The 17,617-nt window shown below is 51.3% G+C and overlaps 1 protein-coding gene across 4 annotated transcripts in view; it reads right to left on the bottom strand.

Annotated features, from left to right (window-relative positions):
* Positions 1–5,807: 5,807 nt before the first annotated feature.
* The window catches only part of ZBTB16 (zinc finger and BTB domain containing 16), a 182,518-nt gene continuing 170,708 nt past the window's right edge, over positions 5,808–17,617 (bottom strand). For all 4 annotated transcript variants that reach the window (XM_023644848.2, XM_014741177.3, XM_014741178.3 and 1 more), the window contains 3 exons: positions 14,523–14,693; positions 8,907–9,074; positions 5,808–6,857 (listed from right to left, as the gene is read on the bottom strand). In XM_023644848.2, coding sequence (XP_023500616.1) covers positions 6,628–6,857; positions 8,907–9,074; positions 14,523–14,693 — 569 coding nt within the window. In that variant the 3' untranslated portion in view covers positions 5,808–6,627. The remainder of the gene's footprint in view (positions 6,858–8,906; positions 9,075–14,522; positions 14,694–17,617) is intronic.

The following is a 17,617-nucleotide window of genomic DNA, read 5'->3' as shown; positions in this document are numbered from 1 at the left end:
ACCGCCCTCTGTCCCTTCCTCTTCCTGGGAAGGTCATCCAGGGAAGTGAGCAGAGCTCCAGGTGGTTCTCAGCCCCACAACCCCGGGGCCATGCAGACCCCAGGCCTGCCTCAGGAGCACAGGGGCTGGAAGGCCGCTCTTCTGATCCACGTCCAGAGCAGGCTGGTGAGGCAAAGCATCAGGCCTTCCACTCAAGCTGCCTGCCGAGAGGGTATTACGCAGAGCAAGGCTCCCAGAACCTCCCAACAATGCTGGGGGTCAGGCGGCCCCTGAGGCTTGGCATTGGTGTCACACCTTGGAGGGACCACTGTAGCAATCACTGTTGTGTCCCTAGGTCTTGGTGAGGAGACGGGTTATTTTGGTTGGAGTTGCATGGGTAAGATGGCCTGGGGAAGAGGTGCTGAACCAGAGCGTCTAGGATTGGCTGGAACTGGTGTTACAGCGACAGAGGACCAGGGCTATGCTCCTGCCCCCAGTAAGAGGAAAGAAGAAAGGCCTAGATAAGAAGTGTTGGCCCAGAGACAGGGAAAGGAGGCGGGAGGGAGTGGTGCCCCTCGAGTTTTCTGGAAATGCTTTATTCTGCTAGTGGTGACGCTGTGTTTGCACCCCACCTCCCGCCAGTTCCCTCCCTGCACAGGGCCACCTGCTCCAATCTCCCTTCTCCACGGGGCGTGGCTGCCACAGACCCAGGGAGCTTTAATTGGGTGGCAGCTTCTTGTTGAGAAATTTCTGAAGCTTGCTTAGCTGCTAGGAAAAGTTGAAAAGGTCTCTATGATCAAGACCAGACAGGAGACCCCCTGCCTGTGGAGCCCTGGGAAAAACAAACCTGATTTGGTATCAGGAGATCTGGACGCCAATTCTGACTCTGCCACTCACCAGCTGTGTGTCCCGAGCAAGTTAAAACATAAGGAAATGGATTGCAACTCAGCGGCTCCCTACAAGGTCCGCTCCCTGCGGGCAGGGGTCTGTCTGTTCTGCTGCCTCCGTTCCCAAGGCCCTCAGCAGCAGCTGGTCCATGTGACTGGATGGACTGCCCACGCTGAAGGAGTAAACGAACGAGCATCTACTTCGTACACTGTACCAAGGATCAAACGACAGCACTGTATTTAGTGCTATTTTTGAAGCTGAAAAGTATGTTATGGACTGGGTATGTGCCTTGTAAATATGGCATAAAAGTGCCACATAAATAAGGCTGAATGTGTGTAATGCAGAGCTTTCTCTTCTCCTATCCCCAGACAGAAATCTCAGTTCCTCTACGGTGTTCCCCACCCAAGAGGCAGAAAGACAAGGCACTTTAAAAAAGAAAAGGGGGACACGTCAAGCCAGAGACAACTGAATTGACTTTATTCTCTTCTAACTGCAGATTCAAGGTATACAACTGAACATTGCTATTTTTCTTATGAGACTTATAAATAAAAATACAAAAAATGTTCACTACAAAAAAATCTACTGTTAGTAGGATGTAAAAAATATTCTCTTTGCTATAGAAGGCACAAACTTCACTTAGTGACACATGGAGAGAGAAAAAAAACCTGCAGCAGTAAATTCATTTTTTCTTTTTTTTTTTCTTTTTAAATCTTGTCAGAAACACTGAAATTACAAAGAAACGCATCAATCTACACGAAACAGAGGCCGATGCGGGAAGCTGCAATCAGGACGCACAACCTCGAGTGAACTGCTTGGGGCCTAGAACACACAGGACCAGAGAGCACAGCGTGGGGTGGGGGGGTCAGGGAGGGAGCGGGGGAGGGAGGGAGAGAGAGAGTGAGAGAATGGGACAACCAGAAAGGAGAGGGAGGGCAGGGAAGAGAGACGGAGGGTGGGAGGGAGAAGGAAAGAGAGATTGATTTGTACAAAAAAGTAACCGGTAAAATTGAAGAAACAAAATCGGGCAACCTCCTTAAAATTAGGCTAAGAGGAGGTGCTGAGGTAGACATGAACTAGAACATCAATTAATTAAAAACACCATTCTGTAATACAGAACAATCGGACTGGCACTTGTGCTGTCACGACAGAAGACAAGCCACAAAAACAAACAAATAACAAAACAAAACATAATACCCAAACCAAAAGGCTTAGTTTTGCTTGGTCCAGCAGGGCGCCACAGCCCTCAGTGCTATAATTTACATACATATATATATATATTTATCTTTATATATATGGGTCGGATGTCATGGTGCACCACCACGGCTTCTTAACCTTACAAAGATCATGCATAACACTATGTGAACAAATTCTATGACACAGCAGGAGGCTGGTACCCTGTCTGCGAAGCGGGACGCCAAGGACTCAGGGAGGCAGGGCTGCTGGCTAACAGGCCTGCGGGCCAGCACCCTTCTCCCCTGACCCAACTTCCCTGGGCTGTCTTGCACCCCTATCCTGGTCAGCTCTGCCTTTTTCCTCCAGCCATCAGTCCCACCGTGTTGGGTTAGTCTGGCTTTTTTCCTCCAACTGAAATATCCAGGTAAGTGCCACCATGAAGCTCCAGGAAGGAGGAGACAAGATGGGAGGGGGAAAAAAAAGATATAACAGAGGCCTAGGAAAAATGAACAAACAGAGTTTGATCTTTTTCTCCTTTTCTATCTTATGTCCAGTACCCCCAGCTTTCACTCTTGTTGGGCTTGCAAGGAACTGGCCACAAATCTCCCCACCCCCCACTCCCCCTCATGGACCGAGTCCAAAGGCTGCCCCCACTGCTGTAAGCCAATGGCCCTCTCCCTCTGGGGCCTTGATGCCCCTGCAGCCGGTTGTACCAACAGCATCCAGAAGGGTACCATACACTTGTGAAAAATTGCAGCAGTTTTTTTTTCTTTTTTTCTAAACATGGAAAAACTGTTCAGGCACAAAGATTAAACAAGCCCGCGTTGCATCCCTGGATTGTACTGAATCACTGGGTCCCCCAGCCTCCCTACCCACCCCTGCCCCCCAGATCTACCTTCCCCGTATCCATGGCCTCCTCCAAAGCAGCCCAAAGCAGCAATGATATTTACTATTTTATATCTCTCTCTTGCTATATATATCTCTCTCTATATATATTTGTCTATCCTATATACACATAGGATTTTAATGCTTTGAATGAGTGAAGGAGTGAACAGGGAAAGAGCACATGAGTGAGGGGGGAAATGTCACCAAAAGCATAAGGGACACACCTGTAGGAGGGGAACACAGGAAAGGACTATTAACCAACTTGGACGTTCCAGGCTGGAGAAGTTCCACTCTGCTGGATAAGGCAGTAGCAAGTAAGCTTGTCAGCAGTACCACAGCTAAAGGCAGCGGGCTGGCCAAGGGGCCAGATGGCAGAAAGAAGAGGCAAGTGAAAACATTCAGATCTCACCTGGGGAGACAGAAACCTCCCCCCGCCTAGTCTCCCCAGCCCCCTTTATCCAGACACATCTAAAAGCCTCTAGATAACTTCTGACCGTCACCTTGGCCGTTAGGCTGTGGCAAGGTCAGAATTTTTTTGTCTTTGTGAGTCGGAAGCTGGGAAAGAGGCATGTTGGACTCTGTTGAGGGTGTCTGGGGCTTCCTGGGGGAGCAGGGGAGAGCAAAGAGTACAGACGTCTCCCCATCAGTATCCTTCAGAGCGCGCGCCCTGACCCGCTCTCCCTGCCTCCGTGGGAGCACCCCTCCCTCCTAGGGATGGTGGGGGCGGGCAGGTGCTGATTGAGTACCATCCAGTGCTGCAACACCAGATCACAACAATACTGCATGATTTAACACACAACCACACACGAAAAGCACACGCGCGCACGCACACACATAGTACAAAGGGATAGTTTCTTGTTGTCGGTGTTGGTGGGTTGTTTTTTTTTTTTGTCTTTTTTTTTTTTTTTTCCTATTCACATTACAAAAGGAAAGGGCAAGTTTCTGCAGAACTGACGAAGGAACTAACAAACATTACAAAAATATTACAATTTGTAAATATTAGCTCAACCCTCTCAGCTTGGATGACTAGGGGAGGAGACCCAGGCTGCGTGGGGAGGGTGGGGGAGAGCAAGAGGTGGTTAGCTAGGCCTATGGGATAGCTGGATTCTTCTTTTCCTTCCCACCAAAGTTGAATGACATCTCACTGTTACAATACTGTTTTCTGGGATTTACAGATCCCCTGAGGGCCAGCCAGTCTCCCCTTCTTCCCAGACCGGGGGAAGAAGGAACAGTGCAGAATGATTTCTTACAGACCGCTCCTCCCCCAATGACTTCACTCTTTTCACATTATAAACACGACAACTGCTCTAGTCACATATTCAAGTTTAACATTTTTTTTTTTCCTTTCCAAAGCACTAAGTCATTATTACAGTTGCAAAATAGCATCCTGCCTACTTTATATCCCCCATCAACACTCTAGTGACACAGTTCCCCCAGCTCATATTCCCGCAACACACAATTTTTAAGGCCTTCAGATTTGGTGGGCGAGATGGCAGGGCCGGAGGGATGGGGCCGAGGGACAGGGGGGTGGTCACAGCAGCACCCATCCCTCTGACTTCCCTATATTCCTCCCAACCCTTTTCCCCAAAACCGCTTCCCTAAACCACTTTTTAAAACCTAAGATACAAACGCAGCCGCAACTTTCTCAGAGAGAGAGAAAGGAAAGAGGAAAAAAACACAACTCTTAACAAATAAAGCACGAGATGAAACAGGAGGGCCCATCCCAAAGTGAACACAAATATTGCAAATGTGCTTTCCAAAATCCAGGGCGGGGCGGCTGGGGAGGACGGGGGAGCAGCGCGGCAGAACGGGAGGCGCGAAGGGAACAGAAGAACGACTGGACGAACATAAGAGGTAGCTTTCGGAAAAACAACACCCCACCCCAACGCAACACAACAAAGGCTGGCTCATCCCCACACCAGCCCTGAAAACAGACCAATTTTGGCAATGATGATGCACACGGAGGTGGGACCACACAGTTGCAAGGATCTGAATGATACAGGCCCCCAGACCCGAACGACCCAGCAAATGGGAAGAAAGGTGGGATCTTCTCCAGAGCGTTTTAGGCTGCACCGACGCTGGGCGAGGATGATTCACACCCAGGGCAGAGCCGACAGTGACCCCAGAGCGCCCCCCAATACACCACCCCTCCGCCCCCCTTCTGCTGACCCCCTGCTCTCAAGTTCAGATCCTTCTGGACAGCTCCTTCCAGCTGGAAGGCTGTGAGAGGGGATGGGAGGGCCTCGGCCAGCTGAAGTCTATTAAACCGACTATTAATTTACACAAGAAACAGAAAAGAACACCCTCCCCAATCCTCCAACCCCCAACCAAAAAAGAGATACAGGGGTTAAAAAAGCTCATGAGGTCACAAAAAACTGAGGTAATTCAAGTACAATGTGCTAACAGGGGAACAGGGGGCACAGAAAAGAAGCAAAACATAACACAAGGCCAATCGCTTTCAACTCCTCCTCCTCTTCCCTGTGGACTGGGGCCCTGCAAGCCAGCAATTCTGTCCCGCTCCGCACCTGGCTTTTCCCGCTGAGCTCACCAGGTCTGGGGTCCCCCGGGCCCCTATGTTCAAAGGGTCCCCAGGACGACTCCACAATTCCCTCCTCTGGCAGCTACCCCGACCCCGGGGCAGGGTGTCGCCTCGTCCAGGTGTCAGACACATCTGGAGAAGGACATCCACATGCTTCCCTTGGACAATGAGCCCTTTCATGGATCCCTGCTCCCAGGGGCTGCAACAGGGGGTGCCAGGGGCTGTGTGTGTTTGTTTGGTGGGATTGTGTGTATTTAGTTGTTATGTTTTTCCATTCGGAAGCAAAAGCAGCCCAGCAGGGTCTTGCTCATGACAGGGCTTGACCAGGGTGGGGTACTCCGTATTTATTTTGTTTCGGGTTCTCAGCAAGCTAAGGATGGGAGTGGGGGCTCTGGAGTCAGCTTCCCCACTAGGGAGCTGGAGGAGGCAGGAGAGGCCACCCATCCACAAGGGGCTGGGCCTTCCCTGGACTTGGAGGGCAGGAGTCAAGAGGAGGCAGGGGGCAAGGGGGTGGGGGAGGGGGTGAGAGCCACGAGGCTCCTGAAGACCATGAGGGGCCATCCAGATGTGGCAGAGCGGAGGAAAGCAACAGAACTGAGCGATAGAAGGGAAGGAGGGCCCCTCCCCACTCCACTCTGCCCCCAGCAAACTAGAGCTGCCATTTTGAGCGTCAACCAGTGACCCAGCCCAGCCACACCATCTGTGGGCCCTCTTTTCCCTCCCCGCCCAGCCCCCATCTTGCGAGGAGTCAGTGAGAGGACAGCAGGCAGAGATGGTTTGGCTCTGACCAGAGGACCCCTCATCCCCTCTCTTGCCTCCATTTCTGGACACAAAATGAGGGTCTGGGTAGAGGGAAGAGAAAAATATGCCAAGATCTGAGCTGAACAAAACCACCTCCAGCCGCACCCAAGAAAACCAGGCCAACCTCCAGGCAGGAGAGGAGGGATGGAGGCCCCCGGGGAAGGGGCAGTGGTCAGGCAGCCAGGTCACCTGGAGCCCCAGAGAGAATCCAAGGCCAGACAGCTATCAGGTTTCCTTTTTCTCCTCTTTTTTTTCTTTCTTTTTTCCTTTTTTTTTTCCTTGCACAGTCCTTCCTTGACTTCACCCTCCCTAACTCTTCTTTCCTTGCTCCCCGCTCCTCCGCCACTGCCGTGGGCCTCGCCTCACACGTAGCACAGGTACAGGTAAGTCTTCTCTATCCTCCAGTCGGGCGGGATCTCCTCGGGCTTGTGGCTCTTCATGTGCTTCTGCATGGAGGACAGGCTGGGGCAGTACTCCGTGCAGATGGTGCACTGGTAGGGCGAGGCGCCGTTGTGCGTCCTCAGGTGCTTGATCATGGCCGAGTAGTCCCGGGAGCGCTGGTGGCAGAGCTTACACTCAAAGGGCTTCTCACCTGTGGAGGGAGGGCAGGAGAAAGCCAGGACAGAGGGAGGGGCCGTGAGGGCCTCCACAGGGATGCTCTGGGCCCTCCTTCCACCCTCGGGCTTGTTGAAGAGTTTAGCACTTCCCGCTGGAACTTTCCATGGTGATGGATACACCATCCAATATGGTAGCCGCTAGTCACACATGGCTACTGAGTGCCTGAAATGTAGCTAGTGTGACGGGGCACTAAATTTTCAGTCTTATTTCACTAACTTAACTTTAGTTTTTTTTAACATAACTAACTTTAGTCTTATTTAACTAACTTAAATAGCCACATGCAGCTCGTGGCGGCACTATCGTCCAGCACAGCTCTGGCCCCTTGCCTTCCTCTTCTTAACTCTCCCAGACACAGACTCTTCCCTTCCTTAAGAAAAGAAATGGAGGTCTAGTAAAGGGGCAGTGAGAGCCCTAAAGGCCCACAGCTCCTTCCAGGGGAGAGAGGGCACGTGGCTACGGATGGTAGGAGGTAGGGGTGAGGTGAAATTGAGGGAACCTGTCCTTCAAACATGCTGCATCTGGGCGTGTCTAGTCCTCTAAGGCTCTAACAACCTCCATGGACCCTGTCTTCCCCTTTGGGGCTAGAATGAGGGAGGGTCAGAGAACCTGGGAGGGCGTGGCCACACCCTTGCTGCTAGCCGACCTCCCCTCTCTTACAGTCCCCTGGAGCTGAGCAGAGGATGTAAGGGAACCTTGTTTCAATACAGTAATTAACTGGCCAGCCATCTCACTATCGATACTCCTTCGTGCAGAGGCCCCAGCAAATAATGAAGTAATGAACAGCCAAAGTGATCTAACTATCGACCGGCTATTTACAATAGTCACTGCCAAATGCATTTAATGATCCACCTGCCAGGTCACATCCCCGACAAGGGGCTAAGGAAGCCCCAGGGCTCTGGGGAATCCTCTGGGCTTCTCTGGTTGTCAGCAACGAGCACCCCATCCTCTGTTTGTGGGCCATGCTGGAGGCAAGAGAGCAGAGCTATGACAACACGTACCCTCTGCTTACTGCTCCCTGGGCCCTCCCCAACCCTCCCACAGGAGCAGGCTCTCCCCAGGCTGGCAGGACCTGCCTGAGGTCACCTCTCCCTTCCTCTGCACAGGACAGCTGTCTCCCCTGATGAGAGGAGGCTTCCTACTTTGCCAGATTCCACTACCTTCTACTACCTCTCATCCTTGGGGGAAGTCCTTCTGAATGTCTACCTTCTCCCCAACCCGCAGTGCCCTGGTGGTAAATATGTAACAACTGGCTCTCTAAAAAGACCTAATTTGTAGCATTTGCTCATGGCTATGTTGTCAATACTCCCACCATGGACGATTTTAAGCAACCAAGGTGATGTCATTGAACTTGGGAAGAGATGTACAAAATTGGCTTTCATAAGCAGGTGAAGCTCCAGCATTCCACTGCCCCAACTCTGGCAATTCTGAACATCGGGACCACTTCCACTTGTTCTGTCCTCAGACCTTGGGGAAAACAGTAGCTCACATTTCTTTTACGTAAAAAGGAATGCGAAGGCCGTGTGAAATGGTAAAACATTATACACGTAGAGGGGTTATTAAATCCATCTGCTCCTCTATCTGAAAACCGAACTCTAACTTACACTTTCCCAACCTTCACCATAACCTAACTCAGTGCCCCTAATTCTTACTGTAACCCTCAAGTAACATAAAGCCATCCTAACATTCACTTTCAGTTAACTGGGTCAACCTAAACCTAATTCGGGATTCACGAACAGGCATCACCTTGCACATCATCTGTGAATTATTGGTATGGCAGCCTGGAGTGCTAGTCTGGGCCCATGGGAAGTGTGCTGTGATCGATGAGCAATGTCTGCTTCAGTGTGGGGAAGAGGCGGTGGCCCTCAGACCACCATACTAACCCTAAGCAGAATCGCTTCTACTCTGCGGTGCAGCCTTGGACTATCGTCACCTGGGCCTCTCCGGGGAACCATCTGCCCTGCCCCCCCCCCCCTCCCACCCAGGGCTCAGAGCCAGCCCAGGCACCCGCCCTGGCCCTCAGTACCTGTGTGCACCCTATAGTGCGTCTCCAGCTGGTGCTTGAGGCTGAACTTCTTGCCACAGCCATTGCACTCGTAGGGTTTCTCGCCCGTGTGGATACGTTTGTGGCTCTTGAGTGTGCTCTCATCCCGGAAGCAGCTGCCACAGAACTCACACTCGTACGGGTGGTCGCCTGTGGGGACAAGAGGCTGGATCAGGCCTTTGTATCCCCCTGCCCCGTCTTTAGGGGACAGGAGGGTATGTTCAGCGCACCAGGAAGAAAAGACTGCCACATTCAACATCCTGAAGGCGACTTAAGGACCCCCAGACTCTGCTAGCCCCAGAGCACAAACAGGGAGCACATGTGCGCCCACACGTCCATACTTTACTGTGGCTCAGTGGTCATCCATGGATCAAGGGCCAGTCTATGGAAGAGAGAGCCCATTTGGTTCAGGGACGAACAGCAGTCCCCAGAAAGCAGGCGCCCACAAGGGTAGAGCAGACCTGGGGACTTTGAGACCTTGCCCCCCAGCTTCTCGGGCTATCTTCTCTTCCTTTCCTCCAGGTCAGGGGCAAAAGCCACTCCCGCCTGACTCCCCTACCCTCAAAAGAATCCCTCTACACGTATCCCCATGTTCACTGCAGCATTATTTACAATAGCCAAGACACAGAAACAACCTAAGCGTCTATTGACGGATGAATGGATAAAGAAAATGTGGTATACACATACACAATGGAATGTTATTCAGCCATGAAAAGAAGGAAATCTCGCCATTTGCAAAAACATGGATGGACCTTGACAGAATATGCTAAGTGAAGTAAGTCAGACAGAGAAAGACAAACACCATATGATCTCACTTATATGTGGAATCTAAAAAAAAAAAAAGCAAGTTCATAGATATAGAGGTGACTAGTTAACAATACTGTATTATATACTTGAAAGCTGCTGAGAGATTAGATCTTAAAAGTTCTCATCACAAGAAAAAAGAAATTTGTAACTGTAAGGTGATGGATATTTAACTTATTGTGGCAATCATTTTGCAATATATACACATATCAAATCATTATTGTACACCTAAAACTAATGCAATGTCATATGTCAATTAAAAAAAATCCCTCCAATTTGGGGAACTTCTCATTGTTACCCAAATACCTCCTGCTCTTTCCCTCCTCCCCAGTTTTATGTAGCTGTTCTCTCTGCTCGATCCTCTCTCTCCCTTCTTCTCTCTCTGGCAAACTCCTAGTCATCCTTCAAGGCCCAGCGCACATGTCACCCCTGTTTGGAAGCTTCCCTTTAGTCTCCCAGGCAAAATGAGTCACACTTTCTTCTCTGTCCCCAAAGAGAAGAAAAATCCAGCATTTCGTTTTTTTAGTAGTAGTAGCAGAATTTTTATGGGACTTTCTCATTTAAATGGGCCACATTTGTTGCACGCTCACTCCTGTGCAAAGAAATTCGCAAGGACCACATCATGTAATCCTTGCAATCACCTTAGAAGAAAAATATTCTCATTCTCATTCTACAGATGAGAAAAATGAGATGCTTAAGCATGGTCCCCAAGGTCAGAGAGCTAGTAGGTAGCTGAGTCAGGATTCAGATTCTGGTTGGGTTCCAGAGTCTGGACACTGAAGACTTATCAGATTGCTAACTGACATGCATACTCTATCTCCTGTCATGCCCACGGTGCTTCTAGAATGGAAGTACCTCCAGGGTAAGAAGGGAGCCTTGTTCATGCTTGTAGCCTCAGTATGTAGCACAGGGACAAGCCAGAGCAGACCCTGGGGAAATGTTGAGTATATGAAACCGGGGAAGAACAGCCTTTCCTTGGCTTGGAGTCTATGCCCATCAGCCTCCTTTCTGTGCATTCCACTCCTACGTCCCCTGGAGGGTGAGAGGTTGGGGCATGGGGATTAACCATCTTTCGCTTTGTGCCCAAAGTGGGGGCTTTGGGGGATGACAGGTGAGAACTTCAGCTACTTATTTATTACAGGAGTGAAGGCACAGACAATAAAGATAGATTGATCACCCCAGACTTTGTTCATGAATATTTAAATATCGCTGATTCGTCTTGTCACTGTAATTACAATTTCTCTGGGCTGCATCTCCAACAACCACAGTTTATGGTAAAGAATGGCCCACTGTATTTCACTTGTCCCTCTGCAGATGTGCGGGGCTGCCAACCGTGTAATGTCCTCTGCATTTCATACATTTTCTTCAGCTGAAGAAGGTTTCAGTCATCCACAATGACCTACGTTTTTTCATTATCCCCATGTCAAACTGCGCTCGTGCCTGGGCATAAATTGTCCTTCTCGTTATAGACTCGCATGCCTGTGCCTTCACTTCCTCTTTAAAATGATATTTTACTCTCTGCTCTCCCTCCCCTCCGCAGGCCGCTAACCAAACCTCCCCCCTCTCCAATGCCGGGCCCTGTACCCACATAAATTCTCATCTCTGCTGATGGCTCTGAAGGGTTTTTAAGGCTCTGTGGGGAGTGGATGCTGGGGTCTGCTCACTGGCGGGCTCTCTCATGGGGAGAAGATTTGCAAGAAGCTCTGAGGGTGTAGAGGGGTGGGTGGGAGCACTTCCATCAAAGAGTCAGACAGGAGAAGCTCAAAGAGCAGAGCCATCCCATGACGTTGGGTTCTCCCTAATCTATGGGCCATTGCTCCGGCTCAGAGGCATAGCCAGAGCGTCCCTCCCATGCAAATCTGGGGATGACCTGAGTCCTGGGGTTCTTGGCACCTGTCCATCCTCTCACTGCCAGGGCGGGTCCCCAGCCTCCAGCCCCACTCAGCCCAAGGGAGTAGAGGCCCATGCAGACCCTGGTCCTAATTAGTTGTGTATCTAACAGAGAGAGGGGTCAGTCTGTGCGCGCCTGGGCCCGCATGCCACTCTCTCTGCGTAGACGTCTACACACAGCCCCGTCTGACATCCAACTCCCCCTCCTTACCGAATCTGCAATGATTACGACTTTAATCAAGGATTCAGTATCCTCATTAAGACATAAATAAATAAATAAAGCAAGGGCCACGTGAGACTTCAGCCAGAGCCGGTAATTAAAACGTACATCGGCAGCCACCCGGCCGGCGGGGAACCGCTGTCTGTGCCTTTCCCCTCCAGACGGGGGCCCTGAGAGTCCAAAAAAACAAAGGGTTAAGGCAGAGAGGTTTGTCTGACCAGATTTTTATGAATTTAATTATGAAGTGGATCACATGTTAAATGAGTTTAAATAGGAAATCTCCAGAGTCAGCCAAGGGAAGGGAAGAAAAAGAACTTAGAAGAAAAAAAGAAAGACAAGCCATTCACACTCACACTCACACTCACACACACACACACACACACAATCTGAAGCACGGTGAGCACCTGGCCTAAAATCGTCACCCTGAGTTAATCGTGTCCGTGTCGCCATAATGTACACAAAACTGGCGGCAGAACTCAAAATCCAATTTGTGGTATGTTGATTAACTCTGTAGCCTCTTTAATGAGCTTGACATTAAGTGCAGGACAAACGAGACTAATTAGAGCCCCCTCCGGCCTACCCAGTGCACCTGTGACCCCAGCAGTCTGTCCTTACCTGGTGGCTTCCTTGGCACTGGCCAGGCCCAGTGTCGCCCTCCCCACCCCAGCCCCATCCCGTTAGCTCCTCAGACCCCTCCCTTCAGCACAGCTGAGAGTTTATTATATGATGGGCCATGTGAATCAGGGATCCATCAATGCCAAGAGCGCGGCTGGACTAACCTACCAAACACAGCTGCCGATGCTAAACACCCAGCCTCAGCAGCAAATGGGCCAAGGAGAACGGAATATTAATGAGGCATTGTGTGAGGGGTGTGCTCGGCCTGGATATGGCTGGTGTGCACAGGGCCTCTCTGGTGTGAAAATCAATGGGTGTATGTGGGGGGGGGGGGTGTGCGTGTGTGTGTGCATGGGCAGCATACATGCTCCATGTTTCCTAGATTAAGCAAGTACTTAATCTAGTACTTAATCTCCCAAACTACGTCTGCAAATAGCCCCTCCCCATGAATCTGAGCCATGATTGGCACAGGGGCAGGTGACATTTTGATATCTGAGCTCTTAGAAGGTGGCATGGACAAAGCAGGGCATATCCTGGGTGGACTTAGCAGGACTGGGATCACTTGAGTCACATGAAGCTGACTGATTTGACCCAGCAGCATGCTCAGAAGTGGCTGAAAGGTAATTGGCCATCTTTGATAAGGCTGAACTTGGGCACCCAGTGGGGAGGTGCTGACAGGATGGTACACATACCTGCAGGGATGTGTCTTCAGTCACTATAGACAAAGTCCTTGTCAGCATCCCTTCCTCCTTAGCCTTTCTTGTCAGCCCTACCCTCTGGGACCTCCCCTTGTCCTATGCCAGCAAAACTAAATAGTTGTCAGCAAATGTGGTGGTGCTAAGGCAGTATGGTCCCCTGAATAGAATGGCATCCAGAAGTGAGAGCCCTGGCGGCTCCTTGGCGAGGATGCCAACTGCTGGCAGGACAGGCCCGCTCAATCTGGGATAAATAAAGCCCCCTCCCTTAGCCAGCAGAGTCTGCTGTTTGTGAAAGGCCTGGCCTGTGGACTTAATTCCAGAGCTGTGACAAGACTCAAGAATGAAGACGGAAAGGGTCCTGCCATCCGTGTCTTGAGGCACACCGAGTTTTTTATACCCTCTCCAACAGACATGAGCACACACCCTGTTCCAAACTCAGATGCAGAGTCAGCCTGTCTGTCTCCCGGGCCCCGCCCTGTCGCTCACTCTCACCCCAAACCCAGGACAGAACACACACAGGCAGAGACACATGTAGACTCAGACAGGGGCATTCCTTTGTCCATGGACAGTTAGTGAAGACCCAGTTCTGCCTTAGAGAGAAGAAAGAATTTCAGTCATCTATTCCCTCGCTGGTGGATCAGGGGCTGCTGCAAGGAAGCAAATGTCTCTTGGACCTCAGGGACCAGGCGTCCCACCCCCAAACCTAGAAGATGGTGGCAGGGACTGCCAGTTCCTAAGCACCTGGCTCAGCCCCCTTGACTCACAACCCCCCTCCTCCTCCATTATCTAGAACTGGCCAAGCAGGGCTACTCATGACTCAGTGTTTAAAGACCCTCATTGCCTCCCCTTAGCAAGGTTGAGGCCCAAGTATAGAAAATTTGCTTTTGTTATTGTGGAGCAAGTAGGACCACTTCTGCAATATTCCCTTAAGAGCCGAAGCTGACTTCAGGAGTATGTGTACATGGGTAGGGAGCAGTGAAAGGGGTGGGGGGTACAGAAGAGAGAGTCAGAGACCATGTAGGTCAGTGTTTCTCAAAATGCATTTTGGGTCCACCCGCATCAGAATCCCTGGGAAATATTTATTAATAGTGTTGGGTCTTGGATCCCATCTCAAACTCACTGAGCCAAAGTTTCTGAGGGTGGGACCCGAGAGTCTGAATTTTTAATGAGCACCCTCTCTGTCAATCACAGAGAGATAACCAACGGTCCACAAAATGGAGAAGCACGGTCAACATTTACCTGCGCTATGGAAGCCCCTTCATGCTCAACCCTTGAGTAAAGGAGGGCTGAGGGCCAATCCTCCAGGCACCTCCGCTTTCTGTTTCGGGAGGTAAATCCAGACACTGGTTCCCAAGACCTCAATGGGCGTACCTGTGTGTGAGCGCAGGTGGCGTTTGAGGGCGGTGTGGCTGGGGAAGGTGCGGTTGCACTCGCTGCAGATGTAGCTGCGCACGCCTGCGTGGACCTCCATGTGCTGCTGGAGCGCACTCTGCGCCTGGAACCGCTTCCCGCACAGCAGACAGAAGACCGCCATGTCTGTGCCTGCGGGAGATAGGAGTGGGAGAACCTCAGGGGAGCGGAACTGAGGGCCATTTTTACCCAGCTAGGCCAGAGGGAGAGCCAGTGTCAAGACTAGCGCCCCCAAGCCTCCATGCTCAGGAGCAAACGCAAGGGCGGCCCGGGCCATACAATATTGATGGAGCACCAAGTATATGGCTCCACAGTGGACAAAATCAACTTACCTCCTGCCCTTATGGAACCTAAAGTCTAGTGGGAGAAAGAGAAACGTTAATCAGATACATCGCAGCAGCAAATCTGAGTCTGCAATGGTGTGGAGTGCTACGCTGAAGGCAGGGTACCCAGACGATATATATCAGAGGGACTTTTCGGAGTCTGGGACAGAAGACGGGGAGGCAGGGTGGCCTCTGTGAGGAGTCAAAATAAGGAGGAGAACATGGGTCGGCCAATGTGTGAATGCAACTAATTTAAAATCACATCTCAGAATGGTAGCTCTACATCCTGAGCCTTCAGACAAGGCAAATGAGGCACAGACGGACTGAGTAATTTGTCTAAAGTTCCACAGAGTTCAGAAGCAGCAGAGCTGGGATTCAACAAGCAGCCTAGGTTTGAATCCTCTCCTCATGCCAGCTACAAACCTTATTCTTTTAACCACTTCTCCATTCATTAAAGTACACAGCTTAACGGTCCATTCATTCAACAAATGTTATTTTAGCATCTTCTACAAGTAGGACTCTCTTTTTGGCACTGGGGATGTAACCATGGAAAACTATACAAAGTCCCTCCTCTCATCATAGACGTTACCCAGCACACCAGGCCAGTGGGGGAAGACGGAACAGCATCTAGAAACACTCTGGGCTGGAAAGAAGTGCGCTGAGTCGGAGGATCAGAAAGAAGAACAGCACAGTTAGGGAGGCAGGGAGGAGTGGAAAGAATAGCCAAAGAGGCAGAAGCCAGGTTGTGCGGGGTCTTGGAAACCATGTTAAGAGCTTTAGGCTTTATCCCAAGACCAATGGGCAATTGTCAAGGACTTTGAGATTTCCATTTAATTCTGTCCAGTTGTTCCCTGCACTGATCAGAAGCGCAGGCAGGTACCCAATGGTACTCTACAAAGACAGGCTACCATTTTCCGTTTGTTATCAACCCCCTTCCTGATGTTGCTCTGGAGCCACGGCCTTCCTGGGTAGAGCCCCGCGTGAGGAAGTGTCTAAACTGCCCATCAGAGTCCTAACTGATTGCTCAGTGCCCACCATTTTCGATTCCATTTCTCTAAGTACATCAGCTTCTCCGGGAAGCCCATCGGCTCGCCTCTCTCTGCTGGCATCTGGGCGACATAACCTGTGCTTAGCCCCACACTGCCTTCCCCTGTGTGAGGGACACAAGCAGGAAAGGTAGGGAGACCCAGCATCTGTCCAGCCTCCCCAGAGTGGAGGGAGGGGCAGAGCTTTGGCTGCTGGGAGTCGTGGGCTGCTCAAGGTGGAATGAGGGGGCTCCTGGTGGAAAGTGGGGTGAACAGAAGGACAGCATGAAGAGCTTTGCTGCTTCTCTGGTCCATGGATGCAGATGGCAACTGGGAGGTCTGTTCTCAGCGCTTCAGTCCCATTCATGGCAGGCTGGGGATGGACTAGCAAGAACGCAAGACCTCTCTTTGTCCCCTGCTCCTCCACCCTTCACAGCCATCAGTGTAGACACCCTGGAGTCTAGGCCCCTGCAGCCAGGTTCCATGCAACCAGCAGTCGCTGCTGCATCCAGGTCCAGGGCAGGCTGAGCAGGGGAGACTGGAAACAAGCTAGGGCAGGAGTTTGCTCCTGGCCCCACACTGCAGAAGGGCAGGGAACTAACACAGGCCTTGCACTAGGTGCTTTATCTGTTTTTGCCATCTCACTTGAAACTGGCGATCCTGCCAGGCAGCCATTCTCATCCTCGTTTTTACAAACGGGAAATCCTAGCGATAAACTACCTGGCCTAAGGTCGCACAATGAGAAAGCAGCAGAGTTGGGATTTGAGAAAGCCTAGGTCTGTTTGATTTCAGAAACCACAGGGCTGGGCCCATGTCTAGCTCTGGGTCTGCCACCTGTCTGTCTGGGCTTCTCCCAGAAGAGGCAAAGTAACAACACCAGCAAGCCAGCTCCAACATGGCTTGTTCAGGAGCCCTGGTGCATCGTGGGCCTGCCCCAGCAAGGCTAGAGAACCCAGGGCAGGAGGAGTGCACTGGAAGCAGAGTCACAGGGATAGTTCTGTGAAGCCTTCCAACCCACTAGGGGCCAACAGGATCTCTGGGAGGGAGTGGGGTGCTTGGCTCCACTTGACTGAAGGGCACTGGGGGGAGTGGTCTGCCCGGGCAGAAGCAGACCAAGGGCTGACAGTGAATCCTCAACATCCAGCCCAGCCGGGTCAACATGCCTGGGAGTGGAGTCCGTCTGCAACATGTTCTGTGACACGGCTGCCCTGGTTGCTTCACCCCGAGGGCCCCCAGCACCAGCCCCCTTTCTGTCCCTAAAAGCCCCATGTCAAACAGCTGCCTTAAATCGGTAAGATGGAGCAGGCTTTCTGGATGAGCCATGCCCTTGAAGAGCCCAGGTTTCTCCTTATGCTTCCCCTGAAATCCTCAGCGTGGAACGAGCCTGAGTCCGAGGGAACACAAACAACATTCCCAGTAGGACACCTGAGCCCAGAGGAGCTCTGAGGGCGACAGCACCTGGCAGGGCCGCCTGGGAATCCTGCCGTGCTCTGACCACATGGTCTTGCCAAGGCCCTCAACACTGCCACACTGCGCTGTCCCCACTTCATCCGGATGGCCCGAACCCACTTCGTGTCCACTCAGCCGACCCAGTGAACATTACCCAGTGGAGGCACTGTGCTAGGTGACAATGGGGATGATGAAATCAACCAGAGAAACAGGGTCCCAGACTAGCTGGGGACTCAGACAAGTCAATGATCAGCCAGGG

The sequence above is a fragment of the Equus caballus genome, chromosome 7 (genome assembly GCF_041296265.1).
Source record: "Equus caballus isolate H_3958 breed thoroughbred chromosome 7, TB-T2T, whole genome shotgun sequence".
Taxonomy (NCBI): Eukaryota; Metazoa; Chordata; class Mammalia; order Perissodactyla; family Equidae; genus Equus; species Equus caballus.
This window is presented reverse-complemented; position numbering and strand designations above follow the sequence as displayed.